The following is a 23,356-nucleotide window of genomic DNA, read 5'->3' as shown; positions in this document are numbered from 1 at the left end:
TGGCCATAGTCTTTTACAATAGCTTAGTAAACATGTTGCTCTTTTATGACATTGTGGAAGACTGAGGCCTCATAATAATAAAGAAAACAGACCTTTTTCTGTTGCCTCTTTACTGCACTTCTTGGTCGCTCTGTGGTTGAAAGTCAAGCTGTTCCACTTCGCTCCCCCTTGAGGCCTGGAGAACTTCGGCTGTGCTGACTGGATATGCAGCGTTTACCTGTTCCATCTGTTTTGGGGGTTTGCGTGTTTATGACATTGTTTCTGTATTTGCAACTTGTTTGCTGTTGATGGGTTTGTTCTGGCTTCCTGCATTCATTTGTTTTCATTTGCAGCATGTTTCTACTGTTGTATTTGTTTGGGATTTCCGTGTGTGTTCTTGAATTGGTATCGTTTCTGAAGCTGCAGCACATTTCTCCAAATGGAAAATGTTTTAGGTCGTTTGTAGGCCACAGTATTTGCCTTTTGATTTACCACCTTACAGTTTGAACTCAAGATCCTCTTTCTTACTTTTGCAGAGCAAACTCCATTCAGCGATAAATTCCATGAAATATAGCTGAAACATTGGGTAAATAGCGTGTAAGTGGACTTTGAGTTCGGATATTCCATGTCGACAATGTACGTAGTTGGAAGTTTAAAAAAATGTTTTTGTGTGTGTTATTCAAACATGAAATTGTATTCACACAGTACTGCTGGTAAGTGAAACTGGAGTTATCAGATTCTTATGTGAAACCGCTAATTGCCAAGTCAAAAATAAACATTATTAGACAATCTATTGTTTGTTTCAATTTTATGTTTTATACACCTTTTACTTTTTAAACTTACTTTTGAAAATCAGTTTGTTTTGTCCTCTCTTTCCATGTCCTCTTTAAAACAGCAATGTACAATTTGTTAATATGTGTCACTTGTTTACTATAAGAACACTTTAATAACATTTTAATCAGCAGTAGTTATACTACTTCAAGCGGAAGTAGTAGAATTGATGTGGTATTATGAGCCCAGAATGTCAGCGTTGAGTGCTCTACATATTGAGAGATTTGCACCCTCATGATGAGATTTTAAAATGTGATTTAAAGTGTGACTTTGTGAATTTACCCAGGAATCGGCATAAAGGAAAAACAGGGGAAATTTCAGAGCAGTAAACAGTTGCATGGGATGATGGGATCGATGGGCTGCAGGGTTTGTGACCCTGCTGGGACACCTCGCTCCTTGAGGCCCTTATGTCATCCTGGCCCTGCTTCAGACTCAGCCTCTGTGAATTCCTGCTGTGTTACTGGATAGCCTGCGGTTAGCAGTCGGAGTGTAGGTCAAACATATCAGTGAGCAGCCATCAGGAACATCTACATCTCCCCACCTGTCTCCCTCCAGCCTACTCCTCTCTTTCAGAGTTGCATAAGGGTTGCCATGGAAGTGAGTCAGGGTTTCCATGGCGTTGTGCTTATTGTTGTGAGAACTTTGTTTTTTTGCCTGTGTTACCCAACTGTATAATGCCATAGGCTATATATGAGATATGAAAAGACATGTTCTGTTCAATGTCAAAGTCCATTTGTAGTTGATAGAAATGGATCCTTTAATTGGTTCTTTAATGAGACAAAGCAGGCTACACCAGGAAAAAAAGCTTGTTTTTTGTTATGACAACTGCACTCTTACATACATTTTTACAGTCATGGACTCCCTTTGTATAACACCACACAAATCTATATACTCAATGGCTTTTCAGAGTTTTACTTGACAAATCTGATATTCTGTATGTGTTCTGAATGCTTGAGGTTGTGGTCAGGACTGCCCACCCAAGCTGACCTTTGACCTATGACCTTCCAAGGGGAGAAGAATTCACAACAAAGTTTAAAGTTCCTAAAGGATGTGCTCATAGTACATAAACCTAGGGCCTTTGCATTTGAAAAACATGCTTTTCTCATCTTAAAAGTACGTTTTCATATATTTTTTTGTCACATACAAAACAAAAAAGTCCGTTATATACATCCTCCATTTCTCCCACTTTGCAACCACAGGTCCCTTTTCCTGCAACAGCAGCAAAGATCGCATTTGATGATTTTGGGCCAAGATGTTGACCACCAGTCCAGTTGAAGCATCCATGTTTTCTTTACTCTTGGTTTCTACGTTTATTCTAATCATGCAGTTCAAAAGAAGGAAAAAATGATAATGGTTATAATCTTTAGAAATCCTTTGAAGCAGTTGGTCAGTTCAGCAACAAAGTCTCACAAACTGGAAAGAATTCCTTTGAAATGCAGTGGTCCATCTGGGCATGTCTATTTGTTGTGTCAGTTTTGAAGATTATTCTCATTGTGTACCATCAAAACATGATGTGCCAGTCTGCCGCACGTCTGGCAGTAAGAGATGAGCTGAAGAGATGTGAAGTGGGGTAATAAAGGACTTACAGCTGGTCAGTTGGGTCAGGGGTCGTCATCGGAGCTTCTTCTTCATACCGGCCGGTCAACAGCATATTGGCAGGGGCTCAGGTTGGACACGGGGTTCTGCACTGCCGGATAAGCGAAGTTGGTGTGCTGCTTGGCCTTGAGCCGCAGGCTGGCCAGGCTGGAGTTGCAGGTGTCTCTGTACATGTAGGGACTGGCTGTGGTGGCATAGGGGCATGTGGCCGCGGTCACCGCTACCGAGTTGAGCGCTGTGGGGCTGTTGAGGTTGTTAAGGTTGCCCAGGTTATTGAGCCCCGTAGTGGGAACACCGGCCACCGCTGAGGGCACCATGCTCGAGGCCATGTTCATGGAGGGGATGGAGCTGGCGGGAGAGAACATGGGCTGGGATGATAGGGGGCTTACATTCATTGAGTTAAAGAATGGGAAGCTCTTGGCGGAGAGCGGGCTGCTTGCTAGGCTCTTGGTGGCCCAGTTGTTGTAGGAGTAGCCCGTGTACATGTCATCATAGGGCTGCATGAGTCCATTGAACTGGGCACCAAAGCCATTTTTGCATAACTCTGCCTGCTGGTTCCTCTCCCGCTTTCTCCACTTAGCACGGCGGTTCTTGAACCATACCTACGGAAGGCAAAATAAGTAAATCACTTGAGTGTACAGTCTATTTGTTGAACCCTGATACAGCCACTACAAAAATAGGAAAAAAAAACATTAAATATGCAAGACCAAAAACGCCTCTTTAGATATCTTTTATTAAAAGTGCCAAACTCTTACTCTGCTTCATCAGGACAGTGTGGGTGTGTGTTGGGTAGAAGTGTAATAGACATTTTCTTTTTCAAACTGAGCCACGTCCACCTCGAACCAGGGAAAAGCAGCTCTGATGTGAAATAACCAAAAACTACTTTTCAACTTTTTTCTCATAATAAGAAGCGTATTATTAAAATGTGTTTCAGGACCTTGAACTTTTTTATTGAGCCGCTTTGAATTTGTAAAAAAAAAAAAAAAAAAAAAAAACATTATTCTTATTGGAGACTAAAGATAATACAGAATAATACTAAGTATTCAGTAGTCAGTAATGCTTCAGTAGGTGAAGTGAATAATTTAGTCAATTATCGCATGTTTTCAGAGCTTCACCTATAATAAAGATGAATGTTAGTTTTGCACACAAGAACAAAATAGGGTGACTGATTAAGTTATTTTGAAATGACTTTTTTCTTAACTATCAGAAAGTGTCGCGAGTCAATAAAGTCTAATTCTAAAACACATCTAGAGTATCCTAACCCCTCTCAAATACTTTCAGTAATATGTGTGCATATATCCAGAATCTTTGAAAGACATAATGATCCCAGAAAGTAAGTTGAAGTGTATCATCAAACAGTCGTATTAGGCAAAGCTTATTAAAACTAATCATTGAATTATTTGAATAGTGGGATCCCAATGAAAGAAATGTCAGGGAAGGGCAATCTTCACATTTGTCATTTTATGGTCCTATATTTGGAGGATATGAATTGGATTAATGCTTCAGTGAAAAATCGAAATTGAGGGTTTTTAGAAATGAAAACTGTGCTGAAAACTGAGTTCCTCTTTGTGTAAAGTTGTGGACAAACTTTTGCTTTGAATTAGACAGAAACCTTTCATTTGTGGATACAAAACTATATGAATACAGTATCTGACAGAAGTCTCATCTCATCTGTCTGTGTTTGTATTACATTCTAATAATTTACTATCAAATGTTTTTCTCTTAAATCCTCGTAAAACTTGAACAGGCCTTTCCTGTGTTGATACTTAGCTGTCTCTCGGCTCCCTTGGCATACATGCTGTGTATCATCCAATCCCCTGTTATTATAGTAACAGAATGTTGTTGACCATTAATATGAGTATAAAGTGCATGACAGAGTTTTCCATCCCACTCAGTGACAGCAGGGGAAACCCCACGCCAGAGGACAGAAGCTACCCAATCTTTACCGTGACTCGGAGGCAATGCTGTTAGACTGTTTGTGGAAAAGGCTGAATGTCAAGGTTATTCAGTGGCTCGACTGCAGATACATTTATATACAGTACGTCAGAAAATCAAGCCATCAAAGATCTCCGATGTGGATTGAAAAATTGGAAAGTTCCCCAACAGGCTGATCATGATCTGAATTGAGTTATTAATGGACAATAATATAACTCTCTGATTCTGGGGGCTTCAGCCCTGAATGTTTCCTCAAAAGCCCTGAATCTGTAAGGTTTTTAAAATTACTTCAACTTTGTGTCATTTCCCCGCAGCCTCTGGACCGGGAAATACATGGAGCACAAGTTCTATAAGGATAGAGACAGAATACTGTAACAAAAGTATAGCTTTCAAAATAATTGATGATGTTTACGATTAATTCCTACCCCTATCTATGCCTATGTATGTTATGAAACCTTTAAAAAAATGTCAGACATTTGTTTGCCTCATTTTGGGAGGCAGGATTGAAAATGAGTGATCCTCAACATTTGTTGTGTTATGGTTTCAAAATGATGAATAAAGTCGGAGCAAAATTAAATACAAAATAGGAGTATTTTCTTTCCTTGGCAACTATCATGTTTTCCCCAAACGATGTACAGATTTTAAGAGGTTCTATAATCAAATGGCTTGAAAAATTGTTTATATAGCTGCAGTAAATTCATGCTGTCTGGCTCCCACCCTTTGCTTCACTATTAGCTGCTAACTTTGTTATTTTTTATTTGAGTCATTGTTATTTGTGAAATTGTATTAATTTGTGCGGCTTTAAACATAAATGAACCTTACTTTAACCTTACTGGATGTTTGTAATTATTTATGAAATGTTAGTGCGGAAAAATTGCAGTTGAACATATTGTGTTTCTGCGGGCAAGTAGGTAACTTAATATACCATAATGGGTTAATTTTATAATCATGTTTCCTATGTAACAGATGATGACTTGAATGGATTGTGTTGAAAAATACGTTACTTGCTAAACATCAGCATGTTAACAATTGTGATCATGTTAGCATGCTGACGTTAACAGTTAGCTCAAAGCGTCACTGTGCAGTGACCAGAGCACATATAGCATATGAGATAGTCTGAAGGTCCCATGCATGATATTGACGACAATGCAGTAGTCAAGTTAAGTGAAGCAAGTTGTATCTATGTGGTCTGATATCACAAATCACACACATTTGCTTCGAAGGTCTTTACAGTGTGTAAAGGATCAAACACTGTCTATCACTTCACCCTCGACCCTCACAATGAGTTCTTCGACTTTGAAGATTAACAACAGCTCTCTGACAAATCTCATGAATCAAGCTGACGGGTGTTTGGGCATGTGTCGGGGTTAGAAAGGCCACTGAAAGACATCAGTGACGAGACCATGTGTAGTCTGTTGGCCTTTCAAAACAACAACCGAGAGTGTGTGCTATGTGACCTTTCATCCAGCCAACATTAATTTGATCCATTACTTGTAAAGCAGGCCGGGGATTGTATTGTCATCCATCAGAATGTGTGTCCTCCTGCTTCATATAGCTACAATGACCAAACCCCTGGGTGTGGGCACACTTTGCTGCACCTTTGACATTTAGGTTTTGTATGTGAACTGAAGCTTTGGTAGAAAGGGAATTCTACCAAAGCTGTATTTACTAACCATTTAGGTATCCTATATTTTCTCCTGCAGCTACATGACTGGTTTATAAAATATGACTGAGCCTACGTTACAAAATGGTTAGGGTTGGACCAGTAAAGGTTAGGGTTAGATTGTTTAATTGTACTTTAAGCTGGACACTGAAGAACCTCCGACTGAACAACTTTGAAAACTATGTCCTGTTGTTAGTTGTTGTCAATTAGGGTTCTGTGTTGTGTATGAGACATGGCTTCAAACCAATTTTCCTGTAAGGGACAATAAAGATACTTTGAACTTTGAGTATATGTCTTTGGAAATGATAATAGTCATAGCTTTGAGTGGTCGGAAAGACTAGAGAAGCGCTATACAAGTAGTTTATTTACCATTTATTTCAAAAACCGTATAGAACTAAGTAGTCACTGAAACATTTTGGAAATAACATAACACTGGATTCCAAGGGATGACCTAACCTAATATTTTACTTATATGTGATTTTCTTCATCATTTTGTAAGGTAAAAGCCAGATTTAAATGTTTTGAACATTTCTAAATGTTTATCAACACAGTTTCAATCAAACATAACACAAATTCTAAATGCACATTATCTTGAAGAACCTACGAGGCTTTAAACCTGTGTGAAAGATTTTTGACAGTGGCAAGCTAACTAATTTTTAGTTGACATAGCAAACTCGTGACCAGACAGTTGTTTTTTCACACATACAACAGGCAAAAAGCAATATTATCATTAATTTTACAGCAGCTTTTAAGTTGACCATGGAATGTGATTCTCAACTTTAAAACCAGTAGCTTGACAAAGAAGATACATGTCACTGTCTTCATCAGGTGATAGAGCAAGATCATGAGATGGGAGAGAAATCCCTGGAAAAGCTATTAAGACGACCATCAGTTTTTTTATTTATTTGTCATTTACAGTTCATTCAAATTCAATAATGTTTAAAAGAAGTAACAGCATACCAAAAATGTTGAAGACGTCACAGATGACAATGTACTGGTGACACAATGTACTGGTGGCACAATGTACAGGTGGCACAATGTACTGGTGACACAATGTACTGGTGGCACAATGTACAGGTGACACAATGTACTGGTGGCACAATGTACTGGTGGCACAATGTACTGGTGACACAATGTACTGGTGGCACAATGTACTGGTGGCACAATGTACAGGTGGCACAATGTACTGGTGGCACAATGTACTGGTGGCACAATGTACAGGTGACACAATGTACTGGTGGCACAATGTACAGGTGGCACAATGTACTGGTGGCACAATGTACTGGTGGCACAATGTACAGGTGACACAATGTACAGGTGGCACAATGTACTGGTGACACAATGTACTGGTGGCACAATGTACAGGTGGCACAATGTACTGGTGGCACAATGTACAGGTGGCACAATGTACTGGTGGCACAATGTACTGGTGGCACAATGTACAGGTGACACAATGTACTGGTGGCACAATGTACTGGTGGCACAATGTACTGGTGGCACAATGTACAGGTGGCACAATGTACTGGTGGCACAATGTACTGGTGGCACAATGTACTGGTGGCACAATGTACCGGTGACACAATGTACAGGTGGCACAATGTACCGGTGGCACAATGTACCGGTGACACAATGTACAGGTGACACAATGTACCGGTGGCACAATGTACCGGTGACACAATGTACCGGTGGCACAATGTACCGGTGACACAATGTACCAGTGACACAATGTACCTGTTACACAATGTACCCGTGGCACAATGTACCGGTGGCACAATGTACCGGTGGCACAATGTACCGGTGACACAATGTACCGGTGGCACAATGTACCGGTGACACAATGTACCAGTGACACAATGTACCTGTTACACAATGTACCAGTGACACAATGTACCCATTACACAATGTACCAGTGACTGAATGGACTACTGGTGAGACAATGAAGAACTACTGCTGAGACAATGTACCAGTGCGACAATGTACCAGTGAGACAATATACTGGGGAGACAATGTAGGACTACTGGGGAGAAAATTTACCAGTGAGACAATGACGGACTACTGCTGAGACAATGTACCGTATTTTCCGCACTATAAGGCGCACTTAAAAGCCTTTAATTTTCTCAAAAAACGACAGTGCGCCTTGTAATCCGGAGCGCCTTATATATGGATCAATTGGTTAATTGGTTGATCCATACTGGTTGTACACGGCGCTCTGTCAAAATGTTTCAGTACGACTGGTAAACTACAAAGCCGCACCGCGGTAAACACCGGTACTGTGCTTACTCCTAGTCCAACACCACTTGAGTGTATAAAGACCCCAAAATGGCACCTTTCAAGAGACACGCTTACGACGCTATTCTATTCTATGCGCCTTATAATCCGGTGCGCCCTATATATAAAAACAGTTCTAAAATAGGCCATTCATTGAAGGTGCGCCTTATAATCCGGTGCGCTTTATAGTGCGGAAAATACGGTACTAGTGAGACAATATAAGACTACTGCTGAGACAATGTAGGACTACTGGGGAGAAAATTTACCAGTGAGACAATGACGGACTGCTGCTGAGACAATGAAGGACTACTGGTGAGACAATATACCAGTCAGACAATGTAAGACTACTTCTGTGACAATGACCTCCTGAGACAATGTGCCATGAAATCCCAGACTGGATTGTACATCTTAAATGAATGAGAGGGCTATCTTTTATCAGGGCTCAGGTTTGAATGTGGCTAATCACTGGTGGGTCTAGAAATGTAAACCTTTGAGGGGTGTCATTAGAATTCATTCAAATCTAAGGGTCAACTGCTTTGGGAGCTTTAATGGGCTCTATGCTCTACAAATGTGTCCCCTTTGCCGACAAGATTATGCAAGAGAAAAGCTCACAATGTGTTCTTATAAAATACTACATTTCACTGATAAGATCATCTTTCATCACTAAAATCACATGCTGTAATAAAAAGCACAGTTCTCTGTTCCAGAGGGACCAGGGCAGAGTATGTGTACTCACCCTGACCCGTGCTTCAGTGAGGTTGGTCCACACTGCGATCTCCTCTCTGGTGCTCATGTCGGGGTAGCGGTTCCTTTGAAAGGTGGCCTCCAGCTCCTGGAGCTGCTGGCTCGTGAAGTGAGTCCTCTGCCGCCGCTGCTTCTTCTTCAGAGAGCTGTCCTCAGCGCTGGACTCATCCAGCTGGTTCTGGTGGGATTTCTCAGTGTCTGCAGACACACAGAGAGACTACAGATTTCAAAAGGACACTGGGAGGAGTGGCTTAGTTGGGAAGATAGATGAGGGTCGACAGCATAACATGACACACCAATGAGAAGAGGACAATGCATCACTGGATCATTAAAAGATTGAACACTGTAGACGTGGAATATTTCACAAGTGTTTCAGAATGTGGAGGATGTGCAGGAGAAACTGAAATGATCATTATCATTATCAAAGCTACTTGTCATGAGAGAGAGAAATATGTTGTTGCAAATACAGACTGATGCTTACATTGTTCATCAGTTCATTGTCACTTTACTACACTCAGGGTTGTGCTAACCCTTCGGGGGTAAAAAGCAGCTGTGGGTCCATATTGACCCTCACACATGTATGTAACTTGATTATGCACAAATTAGCATGCACCATGTATGCACAGGATAAACAGAATTTTACATAAAAGGCATTCAAATAAAAAAACATAGTTTTCCCTACAAAAGCCGTAATATGATCTTAAAACTAATAAAGTAACATATTTAGTATTTTTCCCACATACATGTGTTACACTTCATTTTACCATAACTTAATTGTGTGTTTACTTAAAGTAAAAGTACCTCAATGTAAAAAAAAGAAGTCCATAGAAGTAAAAGTCTTGCATTCAACTTCTTATGCAGTACAGTAGTAAAAGGTGTATATTATGCAGATTGTCATGTTTTATAGTGGTATTTTGTTATATATATTAAATCATTGGATTATAATTACTAATATTTTGATGTGTATGTGCAGCAATTCAATGTCATCGCTGGTTGAGATGGAGCTGATTGGAAAATATTCTATGTTATACAAATATATAATTGTTGACTTGATCATACACAGTGTTTGGTATGTAAACTATAGTTACTATTGCTGTCAATATTTCACTCTGAAATGTATGAAGTACTTAATTAAATGACCTCATTATTTTTACTTAACTGTGGTATTTAAATGTACTTGGTAGGTTCCACTCTGTGCAGAAAATAGAATAGATGACGTTGGGCTGAAATTAGAGCTGTTGTTCTAGAAAGAAGTGCTAAAGGTTAATCATTTAAAAAAATAATCAGTTTAAACCAAATAAATTAAAATGAACAATGTTGAATATTATCTTATAACTTTATTATAAACAATTCTTGAACTCTATGACTTTGGATTTTCACCTGATTTTCACTTTGAGGGCAGGATAGAGATGAATTGGACTTAATTAGATGGACATGTTCCAAGATTGTATCTATTTTCCCTAATTAGTAATAGATTTCATATCAGTTCCTCTCTCGGGAATTATTAGGATACTATGGGACCTGTAAAATAAAGTGTTAGCAGTGGTAAAAGGTTGAAAGCCTTTAATGCATCTCACTAAGTATAGCACATGCACACACTTTTCTAAAATGTAGGAGGAGGCCCCTAAACACAGAGCTCTGGTGCAGATCAGTTGAACCCTGTAGAGTCTAATTGGCTGAATTCTGCAGAGAGAAGCAGAACTATTAAGTTAACACATTGAGTTTTGTGTGAAACAGCACTTTATTCTGTCACTTTTCAGCCTGGATGGCATCGGCATCATCTCTGCTCAAACCCACTGGATATTATTTTCAGATCAAACCTCATCTGAAATCCCTCCATCCCACAAGCTGGAAAATGACAAGCATGAGTGTGTGACACAGCCAAGAGAGAATGATTCCAAACACTGCATTACATTCAAAGATGAGTAGGGGCAGTGAGTGATTACATTTGGCCCCCAGCGCAGTTTAAAGGACCACACATCCATGTTATGTCTGCCAGGGCTTCTCTGTGCCAGATCTGACTGCCGCAATTTGAGGACCTCACAGAAAGAAGTGAAATTAGTTGGCCAGCTAATCCTGCGGATCAGGCTTTTGTGACTGGGGCAAGTTGGGCTCTGTTTGGCGAGGGCTTAGCTCTCGGAGCAGTTCGAAATAATCAGCGGGGTTTAAAAAGAGGCTCCACAGGGCCGCCGGCAAAACCAATAAGGGCCAGGCAGAGGCTGTTATCTGGCAGTAAACTGACACTGGGTAAGCTGTCACTTAAGGCCAAAGTCTATAACACAATACTGAGGAAAGGGCAGACCTTTTTAGAGTGGGGCACTGACCAACAATAGAAGCAATCTGACTGATAATGTGAAGACATGACAGAGCCGTTCTAGGTCAGCCATTCAGAGAGCTTTAATCTGGGAAATGATTGCAACAGGCTTTTAGCTTCTGGAAAACAGCTAAATTCAGATCATATTCACAGAATTAAAAAGCTCCACGAGTGAGCGGCTGCATATGGACGATCACATACATACAGGACCTTCCAGGTCAGAGCTTTTATAAAATCACAGCCACTTTTTACAGGAGCAGCACCTTTTATCAAGAGAGAAAGCTCCTCATAAAGAGCCACCCTCTGGTCACTCAGCCATGGGTGTGAGATAGTCCACCGTGTCCGTGCCTGTGGCATGGCCGTCTGCTTGGAGCACGGATGTGTAGAGAGAATACAGCGTTGGAGGCCGCTCCCCGGAACGTTGTACAGTGGCGCAAAAAATATTCGACAGTAAAAAAATACCTGGATGATCTTCTTCATCGAGGGCCCATAAAGCTAAACAACACTAACGTTTCCTTCACAGCCTCGTTCACTTTCACATGAACAGAAGAGATAACTTTTACCAATAAGACCAATAACTCTGGATTCAGCTACTAGTGCATTGTACAACTTTTAGGACCTGATGACTTAAATAAGGCCTATTCAAGTGTTCATACTCTGAAGTTGATTAATCTAAAATAAATATCTCCTGAGTTAGAAACATCTCTTTCTCAATGTAAGTCTATGGGAAAACGTCTTGTGATGACATGTCCCATGACATCACGTGATCGATCCAGAAATTCCACAGATTGGCCACAAAGTACAATTTTCCTCAAAACCCATTGTTCTTCCTGGGGACTTGGCTTGGTGCGTGTTAAACCAGTCCAGATGTAACGTTGTATTTTGTGTTTATTACAAAGGAGAACAAACGGCAACAATTAACTTTAAGAAATATATTTTAATGTTAACTTTAAAAAGCATCCATCATGCACAATTCAGGACTAGTGTTCCCTCTAGAACAATACTGGAGAATATGTAGTAATAGCTCATTATGCAACGACCAGGACATGACTATTTGCTGGAATCCTCTGTGTGAAAGAGCTTGATAGCCCTTCACCACTCTCAGACAACTGTAAACACAGTAGAAACCTCTGTAACAAATAAACCTACATTTGTACATTTTATTTACAACACTGACAGCTGTATACATTTTAGGAGGACAAATCCTCAAAGGATAAATTAGGGTTAGGGCTACATATGAAGTCTCAAAATACAAATTGTATAACCATATTATAAGATGAATTTGGCATCATAGTGTATTGATCTATCTGATTATTTCATTATAAAAATATAGATCTGATTATTAAAACATGTAAACTATTTTTTAGAAAATAATAATTGCATTATTTTAAATAATTATAGGTCAATAAGGGATTCATGTCGGTGCCAACATGCACCATCTGGGCCTTGTTTCCTTTCATCAATTCAACATTTAGGCCCTGTATGTAAGTGTCAGGTTCCATTCGAGAAAGGTTTACAGGCAGCACATGAGTTTTACTTGAGAATAAATTCTTCAGGGTGAAATGAGAGAGGCCTCCTTAAGAAGGTGGCTGCAGCAGGAGACACACCGAAGCATTTTACACCACATTTCTGTCCAAAATAGTTTGTGTTTGACAGTTTGTTAGGACTACATTTCAAACCACACACAGTTCAGCAATTAGATTGGGTTACACACACATAAACACACACGCACGCACACACACGCACACCACGAGATAGAGAGACAGATGGCTGGGTTAAGATGTTTTTCACTATATGGAGAAGTTAGAGAGATCCAGCAGATTATTTAACATAATAATATTTGATCATGTGACATATGACAAGCTAAAACATGAAGCCTAACTAGGTTTTAAAAACCACAGTATAGTTTACAGGCAGAGCGGAAGTAAAGTATAATATCTGTCCTCGCGTGACCTACGCATAGATCACGTGAGGACAATTTAAACCACCGATCACAGCGAAGCAAAAAAAAGCCTGATGAAAGCTAATAAGTGGACGTTAAGTTATTATTTTGTCTCATCATGAATATTGTTGAGTTCCTCTCTCGGTCCTGGGAGCAGCAGGCCTGTCACTCACATCGTCCTCTCGTTGGGCTGCTGGAGGATTCATTCCTGCTAATTCAATCCGCCCATAGAGCACCACAGAGAGGTTATTACATCTTGATTTGAAAGTGGGCTGAAGCGCTCTGGCTCTGATGCTCTCTGGAGAAATAGCTTTCGCTCTTTTGCAATTCATTTTATTATTCAAAGTCAAATGCGTTTATGTGACCACAGCCCGCCAGCAGAGAACGTGACTCTCAGAGAGCCTCTGGCTTCCGGACCACAGACTCCTGCAGACTCACGGACGTCGGGCCGTTTACAAGCTCGACACTGCATAGTTGATCACATCTTTTCTCTTTATCAGTTGGCTCTGATTAAACTGTGCTCCAGATATAAAATGAGAATGAATCGGCGCATCGGGTTGTCTTCTGGTTCCTCGCTGTGATCCAGCATGCAGAAATAATTACTATCTGTTTGTTCTGCAGCCAATTTGTATCCATAATTTATTGAAGCGATTGTGCAGAAATAAGCAGGCTTCTCCCAATATGATGATGATGATTATTGTTATTATTTAATTATAATTATTATCATTATACTTATTATTATATTATTATTGTATCTATTTTGTATTATTATCGTTATTATTATTATTATATAATTATTACTGTTATTATTATTATTATATAATTATTACTGTTATTATTATTGTTATCATCATTATTCTCATTATTGTAGAATAGTCCTTTCTATTGCATGATGTGCCGAAACCTGTAGTGTATCTGTAACTCTCATGATTTTAAGCATTTTCTTTTCTTTCATTCTTTTCTTGAAATTGAAACCGGTGGCGCGCTGGAAGCTACGTGTGTGTGTGTGTGTGTGTGTGTGTGTGTGTGTGTGTGTGTGTGTGTGTGTGTGTGTGTGTGTGTGTGTGTGTGTGTGTGTGTGTGTGTGTGTGTGTGTGTGACATGGTGCCCAGACAGACGTGAAGGTGCTCCGGTGATAACTGACCGCTGTTGTCCTGGCCTTTACATCCCTGCTCGTGCTGCGGGGTCCCGGAGTCGGAGAGCGACAGCGCCGGGCTGCGGGCTTCACTGTCCGTCAGCAGGTTGAAATCCATAACCAGGTTCTGCAGACAGACACACAGACAGACAGCAACGTGTCAGGCTTCATCCTCCCACACTGACTCACAGCTGTGCAGCTACAAGCCCCCCATGAGCAGCGAGTCATCATGGAAATGTCGGGCCGAGATGTTCCTCAAATTCAATACCTTTCATTTTCATTGATCATAATTAATTATGATGTCACAACATTCCTATAGCTTAACTCCAACGTTCCCCTGTCACCACTAAAGTAATATTCTAACTGCAATGTGCACAATATAAAGTTAACATTGTCATGTTGTAGTTTGTGGGGGGGGGGGGGGGGGGGACAAAATAGTGGAATATTTAAACTTTCAGTTTGTATTCTAAAAGGAAGGACATACAACAAAATATATCATGAAGTCTTTATCAAAGAAAAAAAGTGAGGGTTAGTGTATTCATTTCTGATCCTTTTGTTTCGTCATGATCAGTTTCATCGTAGTGTGTTTATTGCCGGAGTGATGTAAATACATTTCTTTGAAGAACACCTGAACTCATCGTGTCCCTCCCAAACACACAGCTACTCTCTCTGGGGACTCCGTATCCGTTTAGTTTCCTATTAGGGGAAAAAATCTGTGTATTTAAATCGGCGGACGCTCCATTTGATGTGGGTTTGTGAGTATTTGTTTAATTTAGCAGTGCGTTCTGTTTCTATTTTCTCTTTGATCTTTCCATTCACCCCTGGTTGGTTGTAATCCCGATCCCTTTACATAAGCCTGACATAAGCGGCTATAACAAGAGCTGCCCCGAACTGACTCTATTTTGAGCTACGTGGAGAGCAATAGAGTTATTGCTGTAAAATACACGATGACATTTCCAAGCCAGATTCTAGCCGAAGAGATAGAACTGTTGCCCGATGGAGCCCAAAAATAGCAGCTGGTTGATTTATCGAGAGCAGTTGACACCTTGAAGATATTTGGACTCCGTCCAAGCTGAGGGAGGTTTGGGATGATTTACTTGTAAAGTCAAAATAATTTGAATATTTCCATTACATTTCACACGTTTGATCAAAACAAGCATCCAAAGTGTTGCTCTAAAAAAGTCCGTTCTCAGGAGGTGCTCATGTGACTTACTTCTTATAGGCCTACCTGTGAAGTCACATTTAAGTTATTCAGCTGACAAAGTATTTGACTTAGTAAAAGAAAAGAGAAACAAAATGTCAAACCAGCACATGTAATGTGGGAGTGGAGGAATAAAAGAGTGAAGCCGGCGTGCTCTTTCTCTTTACCCTCCTTCTCTATGTAACTTGCATTTCCCAGGATATTAGTGAGTAAAACCTAAAGTTGACAGGTTTGAGAGGAGGCTGCTGAAGACTACAATGAATCCATGTCATCCAAGATTTAAAAAGGCGATAAACCTCCTGAGAATTGAGCTGGGGTTTAACAGTAACAGTCTGTGTGTGTCGTCAGCGTTGTGGCTTCCAGCTTTAGAAGCAGCACATTTAGCTTTTCTGGGGAAGACGTATTTATGTCCCCCCCCCTCACCTCTCCTGGCCTCTGGAGAGTGAGTGAGTTTCCCTGCCGCCTGTTTTCCACCATGCCAGTCCTTTGTGTGCCAGTCACATGTGACCTCTGCTGAGGTTAAGTATGAAGCCTGGGGGGGGCAGAGCATGGCATGGCACCACCAACAACACGCTATATAACTCTTGTTGAACTCTTGAACCAGACTCACTGTCACCATTTGAAACAGTTGATATGACTTTATTTCCCTCGGTGCTCTTTGAACCTCAGTGGAGACTTTATTTCAGCTGCTCTGCTGTCACAGAGACGAGGCTGAATCCTCCTCCTCTAAGTCCTGAACACACTTAGGATGAATAAAAGGTTTTCGTCAGCGGGATACATCTTATCTTTCTGAAATATTCTCTATTAATCTCAGGGTTGTTAGAAGAGATAAAGCAGGCAGTATTGTTTGGAGAGAGCTGGTTTGTGATATCAGCCTTTGTAGACCACTCAGAATACACATCAGAAAGATCTATTGGTCAGGACAAGTACCATGTCGCTATATACCCCTTCAAAAAGACAAACGCATCTCTGTCATACTTGTATTTTTTAAATAGTCAGTAGCTATCTATAACAAATATTATCTTCGCTATTTTTGTCATCTACAGATATGCAATGATGACTGCTGGGTAATATGTATGTTGACATTGACGAGACAATACACGCTATGGGCACAATATGTCAAGACTGAAGAGCTGAGCACACCTGAAAGCCCAGTGAGCCATCGAGCCTTTCAAACTAAAAGCACGGCAAGGCCCCGCCACAACAGCGTGCATGGGGCCCGTTGTAATTACCTCACTGATTCATCTGAATGATTCATTAATATGATTGACTGCTGTTGTCTAAATGCAGATGCAGGTTTTTAGTCCAACGGTATCAGAATCAATGTGTTGTTTGTGTACAACTGCAGGTGAACTCCTCTTCAGGTCATTAAAACACTCAAATATCCAAACACAGTACTGAGGATCACGAGTCTCAACTCAGATCAACTTTACAACAAAGTCATTATTGAAGATTGAGATAGATATGAAAACAGATGTGAAAAGTCCAGTTCTTATGGGAAATTCAGACCGAACGCAAGACATGCATTGAAAAGTCTGAGGAACTCATCAGAGGTTGCTTTGTCATTTTGTTCCCATTTTTCCGGTTCCAAAGACTACGATTTCAGTTTGGCACACGGAAATGAACAACGTCATCGCTGCTTTCTCTTAAACTCTTCCTCACCCTCTCTTAACATTGTGTCAGTCACTGACAAAGCAACATAATGCTTCTCTAAAGCTGACCTGCATATTCTGATTAAAGGTTTATCACCTTGTTACCACTGAATACCTGTGACATCTGATAGGTGGGTCCACATCTTCTTCCATGGAACCCGTCTGCCGTCTTATTCCGGCCAGACAAACAACGCCTCGGCCCATCAACATGTTGCCTAATGCACGTTTTTATATTTGTCACTGCTAACGCAAGTGACATTTTCCAGAGACTTTAAAGAAAGACTTGCATCTGTTTTTTATTTAGCGTGCATGAGAACGATCCGTGCATTTCACAAAAGATTAGGAGACAGGAAAATGGGTATTCTGCTGTCGGCCAGAGGCCATCGCTGCATCCCTGGGAAAAAAGATGCGAGACTAAGGATAAGGTCAAGTCTCCCAGAAGAGAGATTACCTCCATAAGTACACTGCTTCTGTGTTGTGGCTTCAGATTAATGAGCCTCTCATATGGATTTGTGGGTCAGAAAGATCACGTTCCCCCTCGTTCACGGCCGCGCAAATATCCTTTCTTTTCTTCCTCTTTTGATGAGTTGAATGACTCAATTACAGCAAATAATCTGTTTTTGGATTTCTAATGGATACCATGTCAAATGTGACCAACCATTTGATTTCACTTCATTTGTTGGCTTTTCTGTAAGCACTTGTATTTTACGAGAATGGCTGATGTTACATTTGTCTCATTTTGTGTTTTTCCAACAACCGTGATCTGACATTTGGGCGAGCCTCATCTGATAGAGCACCATGTTCATAAAATGTTACAGGCCAATTACAGATTTGGCAAACATAACCAGCCGTCATGCTATCATCTTCGCTGTAGGATTATTTTGATTTCTCTGAAGAAAGGTCAACATGCTCTCTGTCCTTTTGAACAAGCTCAAACTGAAAAAAGCCTTCACTTTGTTCAAAGTCAAACAACTCAGCACAAATACAGCAAGTAAACACGCGAGCAACATTTAACTCTTTAAAATGAAGAGGCGGAACATGTCATGTTTGTTTGAAGCAGCGTTACCTTTGCTATAGCTGTGCGTTGAGCCATTTCTGTTTATAAAATCGAAGACCGTCCACAAACAGGTCCCATGCGTCTGGTGGAACAGCTCAGTCGGGTGCTCTCTGACAGAGCAACAGCTGTCCCTTTGTGAGAGCAGAGCCCAGATCTAGTATTAGCCAGGTCCAGTATTTTAGTCAGAATTGTAAATGGGAGTCAGTCCGGAGGGCTAAATCCGCCGTGGCAGTGATGGATAGATAGACGGCCTGGTGTCAATGTGGTGCTGAGAGGCCGGCTGGCTTGGCAGCGAGGGGGCGTGCAGGTGATACAAGCAAGTCATTTTGTCTAGAGCAAGGTGTCAGTACCCCCACCCAGCTACACACACACATACAATCAGGGTTGCCACATGATTATATTTCCAAAATCAAGAGCCCTTCTCCCCCTCCCCATGAGCTCAATATGGCCAACAAGCTATCACTGAGCTAACGAGCTCAGTAGCTGACAGTCAGATGGATGCTATGATGGTGGCTGTGCTGATGTTCACTTCCCTCTGTGGGAACACATCCCACCTCCTGAGTCAAGTTCATGGAAATCTAAAATAAACCTGATACCGACGGACCCAGTCTATTTCCTGGTGCACTTGTGGCACTGCAGCAGCAGCAGCCCCATCCACCTGACATGCTGTACCGCCGGCCTCCACGCTCAGATCAAACACTGCCAGGACGCCGGGGCCTCCTGTTCAGAAATGGACGCCAATCAACAGCAAGATGAGAGTTTGCATAAGCAGCAGCGCTTTGCATAAGCAGTCGCCCGGTGACACCGATCTCATTAAAATATATATATGGTGCTGATAATAAAAAAAATAATAATGGAGCAAAAATCCTCTCATTTTTCGGGATGTTGCCGGGTCCATCTGGCAGTGCGCGCGGCAGACTGCTCACATTTCCACGGAGTGCGGGCATTAGCCCGGGAATTATTCATAAACGCGTCGAGAATTAATTCCCGGGATTAAGAGTTGATTAAGATGTGTGTCACTTTGCGGTCTGAGAACTTATTAAGGGCCTCCTCGAAGAGGCGGCAGATGGAATTTCAGTCCAATGTTTGTAGATGTTAATTTCTGCCCTCCTATAACTCCCATTTGCATATGATTGAGAGAGAGAGGCCGAGGCCGTCCTGCAGCTCACAGAGCGGGGACATAATTGTCTGTGTGAACCAATACAAGTCCACAACAGTGATTAACACAGAGCCTTTCTCACAATTCATCACGGCCGACCAAGAAGCATATTTCACTGATTATGACTGTCCGTGAGTGTATAACAACGTTTTGCTCAGAAATGATTTCAACTAGAGAGGGGGCATATTTTTAACAGATTTATACATTCAACATGTTAAATATAAATGATGTGTTGATTGTGGATTGTTAAGTTTAGCTGATACAATTATGAGAACGTGAGTTATAAGTAAGTTTTTCCTTTTACAGTTAATAATTTTAAAGGCATTGAACATTTAGAAATTAAACATGGTTTGAATGGATGTGAATACATATTTTAGCTGCACATGCTGGCGCGTTTTAGCTGTTCTAAACACCGTGGTATGATCATAACATTATGAAACCTGTTAAAGGCAGAAAGGAGGATTTTTGTCTGATAACAAACTGACGTGATACATTTGAAATAACAGGTTTGAAGTGACTCACAGATGCGCTGCGGTATTGGCCTCTTAGTCCCGCGGGCCGTGGCCTTCAGACCGGCCTCTGTGGTACACGGACGGGTGATAACCACTAAAATATATATTTACATTCTACCCTGAGGCCAAACGTGAACTTCGATTAAACAAATCTTATTTTCATACGTCCTGCCCTGGGAGCAGATGCAAAAGAGGCTGTAGCTCAAGGCCTGCTGGGGAAATCTGACCTGGTGGCTCTTGAAAGCAAATCTGCAAGCCCTTGATTTTTTTTAATATTAAAGAAAATGAACAGCGTGGGCTTTGGAAAAAAAAAAAAAAAAGCGAAAGTAGGCTGTTGTTTAATAAAACGCCCGTGACCTGAACCTTAAAATACGGATTAGGCCTTTTTATATTGTAAGTATAAAATATTAATTCTGGACGATAACTTGTGCATTGTGGGCTTCGTTATTTATTTGATATTTCGATTTCCACATTTACAGTTTATTTATTCATGCATGTATTTTGACCGAGTAATGCAGAATGTGATCCTGGTTTCACAGTGTTTTAGCCTCTCGGCCTAACAACGGGCCGTAGTAAGAAACTATTTTTTAAATCGTTTTTGACTGACATACATATTTTCAAAATATCCACCCAATGAGGAAGACCGGGAGATGCTGTTGAAAACTCTGAAAAAGGCTTGTATTTTATAGCATTTCATTATTATTATTTAAATTATTATTAAGTTAACATGTATCACCATTTTTACTGTTATTATCATCATTAATAATTATTGTTATTGTTATCATTACTATCATTATTATTATTATTATAGCATTATTATTGTCAAACTACTGTTTTAAATCAATGTCAAGAAAGAACGTTTAAATAATCACATCATAGGTCACTCTTAAATATTAAAACGTTACAAACATAATATGTAACATGGATGCAGATATTATAAGCATAAGTAAGATTGAAGTTGTGGATATTGTGTTTGTGGCGCGTGCTGACGTGTGCGCGCGTGGCTGCTCGTTGGGGACGTACAGCTTTGTTTTTCTGTTCGCGGGCGCTGTGGCCCCGGCAGTCCCCTGCCACTATCCATTTCATCCAAATCTTTTTGACCTCCCAAATATTTCACAACGGAAGTCTTCGAAATGTGGAGTAAAAACACAGCAAACTGTAAACATGATCATTCCGTTTCATGCTGCAGGAGAAACTGTCTCTCCGTCGGTCCTCACACACAGACGGGGAATGTGGAGCTGTAGGACGTTCAGAGCAGCAGCAGCAGCCTGATGTTTCCATCTTTGAATTAACAGTTTGAAATATATTTTATTATTGTGCAATCACTGTGGTCATTTGGCCTGCATAGAAGATACAACACACACTTCTGAATATGTCACGTTGGCCGACGTGTCGCCTCTCATCCGCTCCGACGCGCACCTCTAAGTAAACTCCAGCTGTTCCGATGCCCTTTTTCTGTTTCGTCCAAGCCATATCCAGAGCCATTAAACGCGTATCATTGGTGCTTCAACTTTTACACAAAGTGTGCTGCTATCATGGAAAGCTTCCAAATGTATCATAAGAGTTAATGAAGTCCTGCTTTAGCCACATCCTGGCTAGATTGTGTCAACTTTTACGCACAAATAAAAAAGCGCTGGATGGATTAAAGGGAGATACAATTAAATTAAAAAACAGAGAGAGGAGAGAGAAAAGTGCGGTTATTTGCACTTACATCGAATCCCGGTGTGGTTAAATTAATCCGTGGAAAAGGCAAAGAGCTGCGCTACAGGCTGTTGGGTGTCCTGGCCTCAGGTTTGCTGGTGACATGGACAAAAAGTTCCCCGTTGCGTCAGAAAGTCAGAAAAGGCGTCAGTCAGTCAGTTTCCTCTTTCTTCTCCTTCCCCATGTGCTGTCAGACATGAAGGCTGTGGAGTTGTGAGGCTTGAACCCACACAGAGTAAAGGGAGGGAGGGGGGGGGGGGGGGGGGAGGGGGTGACTTCATGCTAAATATTGTGCGTGACAGGTCCACTGTAGAAAGGACGGCCCCTCTCTCTCTCTCTCTCTCTCTCTCTCTCTCTCTTTGTGCGCACATGGGGCTCACACAGCACGCATACACACAATAAGTGCAAACACACTCCTCGTCTCCCTTTCCCTTTGGCTGTCTGTCTACAGACACTCTCCTCTCTCCATCTCCTTCTCCCTGCAGCCTCCGCATGCAGGTTTTATTTACGCACTGTTGTAGGTTAGAACTGCAAAAGGGTCGGGACCTATGGCTTCTTTTATTTCATTGTTTTGTTTTATTACTGATATTTTATTAATTACTTTGATGGTAAAGCTATCTCTAGAAAACAATCCATTTTAAGAAAAAATAAAACACCTGCAGGAGAAATAAGACACAAGAAAGAAAGAAAGTTCCCTGTATTCAATTTGACACTTCTGGACATAGAGTGAGTTATAGCATGATGTGTCTTCATTACATGGAAAGGAAGCAGATGGAACTAGACAAGGTTTAATATTCAGAGAAGATTTACACTTCAGATGTTTGAAACAGTTGAAATGCTGCAGTTGAAGTTGAAGTGACAGTCTAAATACAATTACTGAAGGAAGTTGAAATGGAAGTGCTGAAAGAAGTTAAAGGATCAGTTTGCATCCTGAAAGAAGTCGAACATTGAACTGATGATCAAGCACTGAAAGCAGTAGAGATCATCCAAACCTAATGGCTTATTTGAGCTGTAACTGTTAGTTGAAGTGCCACAAAGTGTCTACACACAAGAGGTTTAACCGTGTGTTTCAGTCCGTCTCAAGGTGTCCACTGTTGTGTTTTTGGATGTGTTTTGGATCATGCCGCTTCCCAGCCCTGGCTGCTTGATGGACTTTCCACTATGTGTCACATTAGATCAGCGGTTCCCAAACTTTTTAGGCCACGCACCCCCTTCTACATCCCGACCGGGTTCACGCACCCCCAATCCCCCCCCCCCCCCCCCCCCCACACCTTAAAAAAAGCAACAGAGCCCATTTATAGCCGCATAAAAATCGGACCGGTTTGCTCGCGCGTAGCGTTTGTTTACAAGATTAAAAACACAAAAAAGACAAATAAACTTCCTGCACCGTGCCTTCGAAAAGGTAACGGACGTACACCAGAAGATTGGCCAGATTAACCACATCTGTAGACTCGTCTACTTGCAGAGAGTAAAACTCACTCTTCTTCACGCCACCGACTAATGTAGCCAGGATGTCTTCGGACAAAGCATCGATGCGGCGCGACACAGTGTTGTTGGACACCGGGATCATGTCCAACTTGTTTGCTTCTCTCTCTCCAATCATACATTCCACCATCTCTTTGGCAGCTGGCGAGCACACGTCTTCGGCGATTGTGTGAGGTAGCCCC

At 41.1% G+C, this 23,356-nt stretch overlaps 1 protein-coding gene across 1 annotated transcript; it reads right to left on the bottom strand.

Annotated features, from left to right (window-relative positions):
- Nucleotides 1-1,544: 1,544 nt before the first annotated feature.
- Nucleotides 1,545-21,766, bottom strand: pitx3 (paired-like homeodomain 3). The gene is made up of 4 exons (XM_076077025.1): nucleotides 21,700-21,766; nucleotides 14,417-14,534; nucleotides 9,009-9,214; nucleotides 1,545-3,008 (listed from the first exon to the last, which is right to left on the bottom strand). The coding sequence occupies exons 2-4, from the start codon at nucleotides 14,523-14,525 to the stop codon at nucleotides 2,439-2,441; spliced, it is 885 nt and encodes a 294-aa protein (XP_075933140.1). The 5' UTR covers nucleotides 14,526-14,534; nucleotides 21,700-21,766; the 3' UTR covers nucleotides 1,545-2,438.
- Between the last annotated feature and the right edge of the window lie 1,590 nt (nucleotides 21,767-23,356).

Source organism: Anarhichas minor, unplaced genomic scaffold (assembly GCF_050575085.1).
Source record: "Anarhichas minor isolate MPS153535 unplaced genomic scaffold, ASM5057508v1 ptg000058l, whole genome shotgun sequence".
NCBI classification, from domain to species: Eukaryota; Metazoa; Chordata; class Actinopteri; order Perciformes; family Anarhichadidae; genus Anarhichas; species Anarhichas minor.
Note: the sequence above shows the minus strand (reverse complement) of the source record. Positions and strands in the feature narration are given on the sequence as shown.

What these genes read in the sequence shown, in the direction of transcription:
- pitx3 (XM_076077025.1), bottom strand. Translation starts at nt 14,525, where the DNA reads ATGGATTTCAACCTGCTGACGGACAGTGAAGCCCGCAGCCCGGCGCTG. An exon ending in TAAAGGCCAGGACAACAGCG is followed by an intron (nt 9,215 to 14,416) that starts GTCAGTTATCAC and finishes GTGTGTCTGCAG; the next exon opens with ACACTGAGAAATCCCACCAG. An exon ending in TCACTGAAGCACGGGTCAGG is followed by an intron (nt 3,009 to 9,008) that starts GTGAGTACACAT and finishes TGCCTTCCGTAG; the next exon opens with GTATGGTTCAAGAACCGCCG.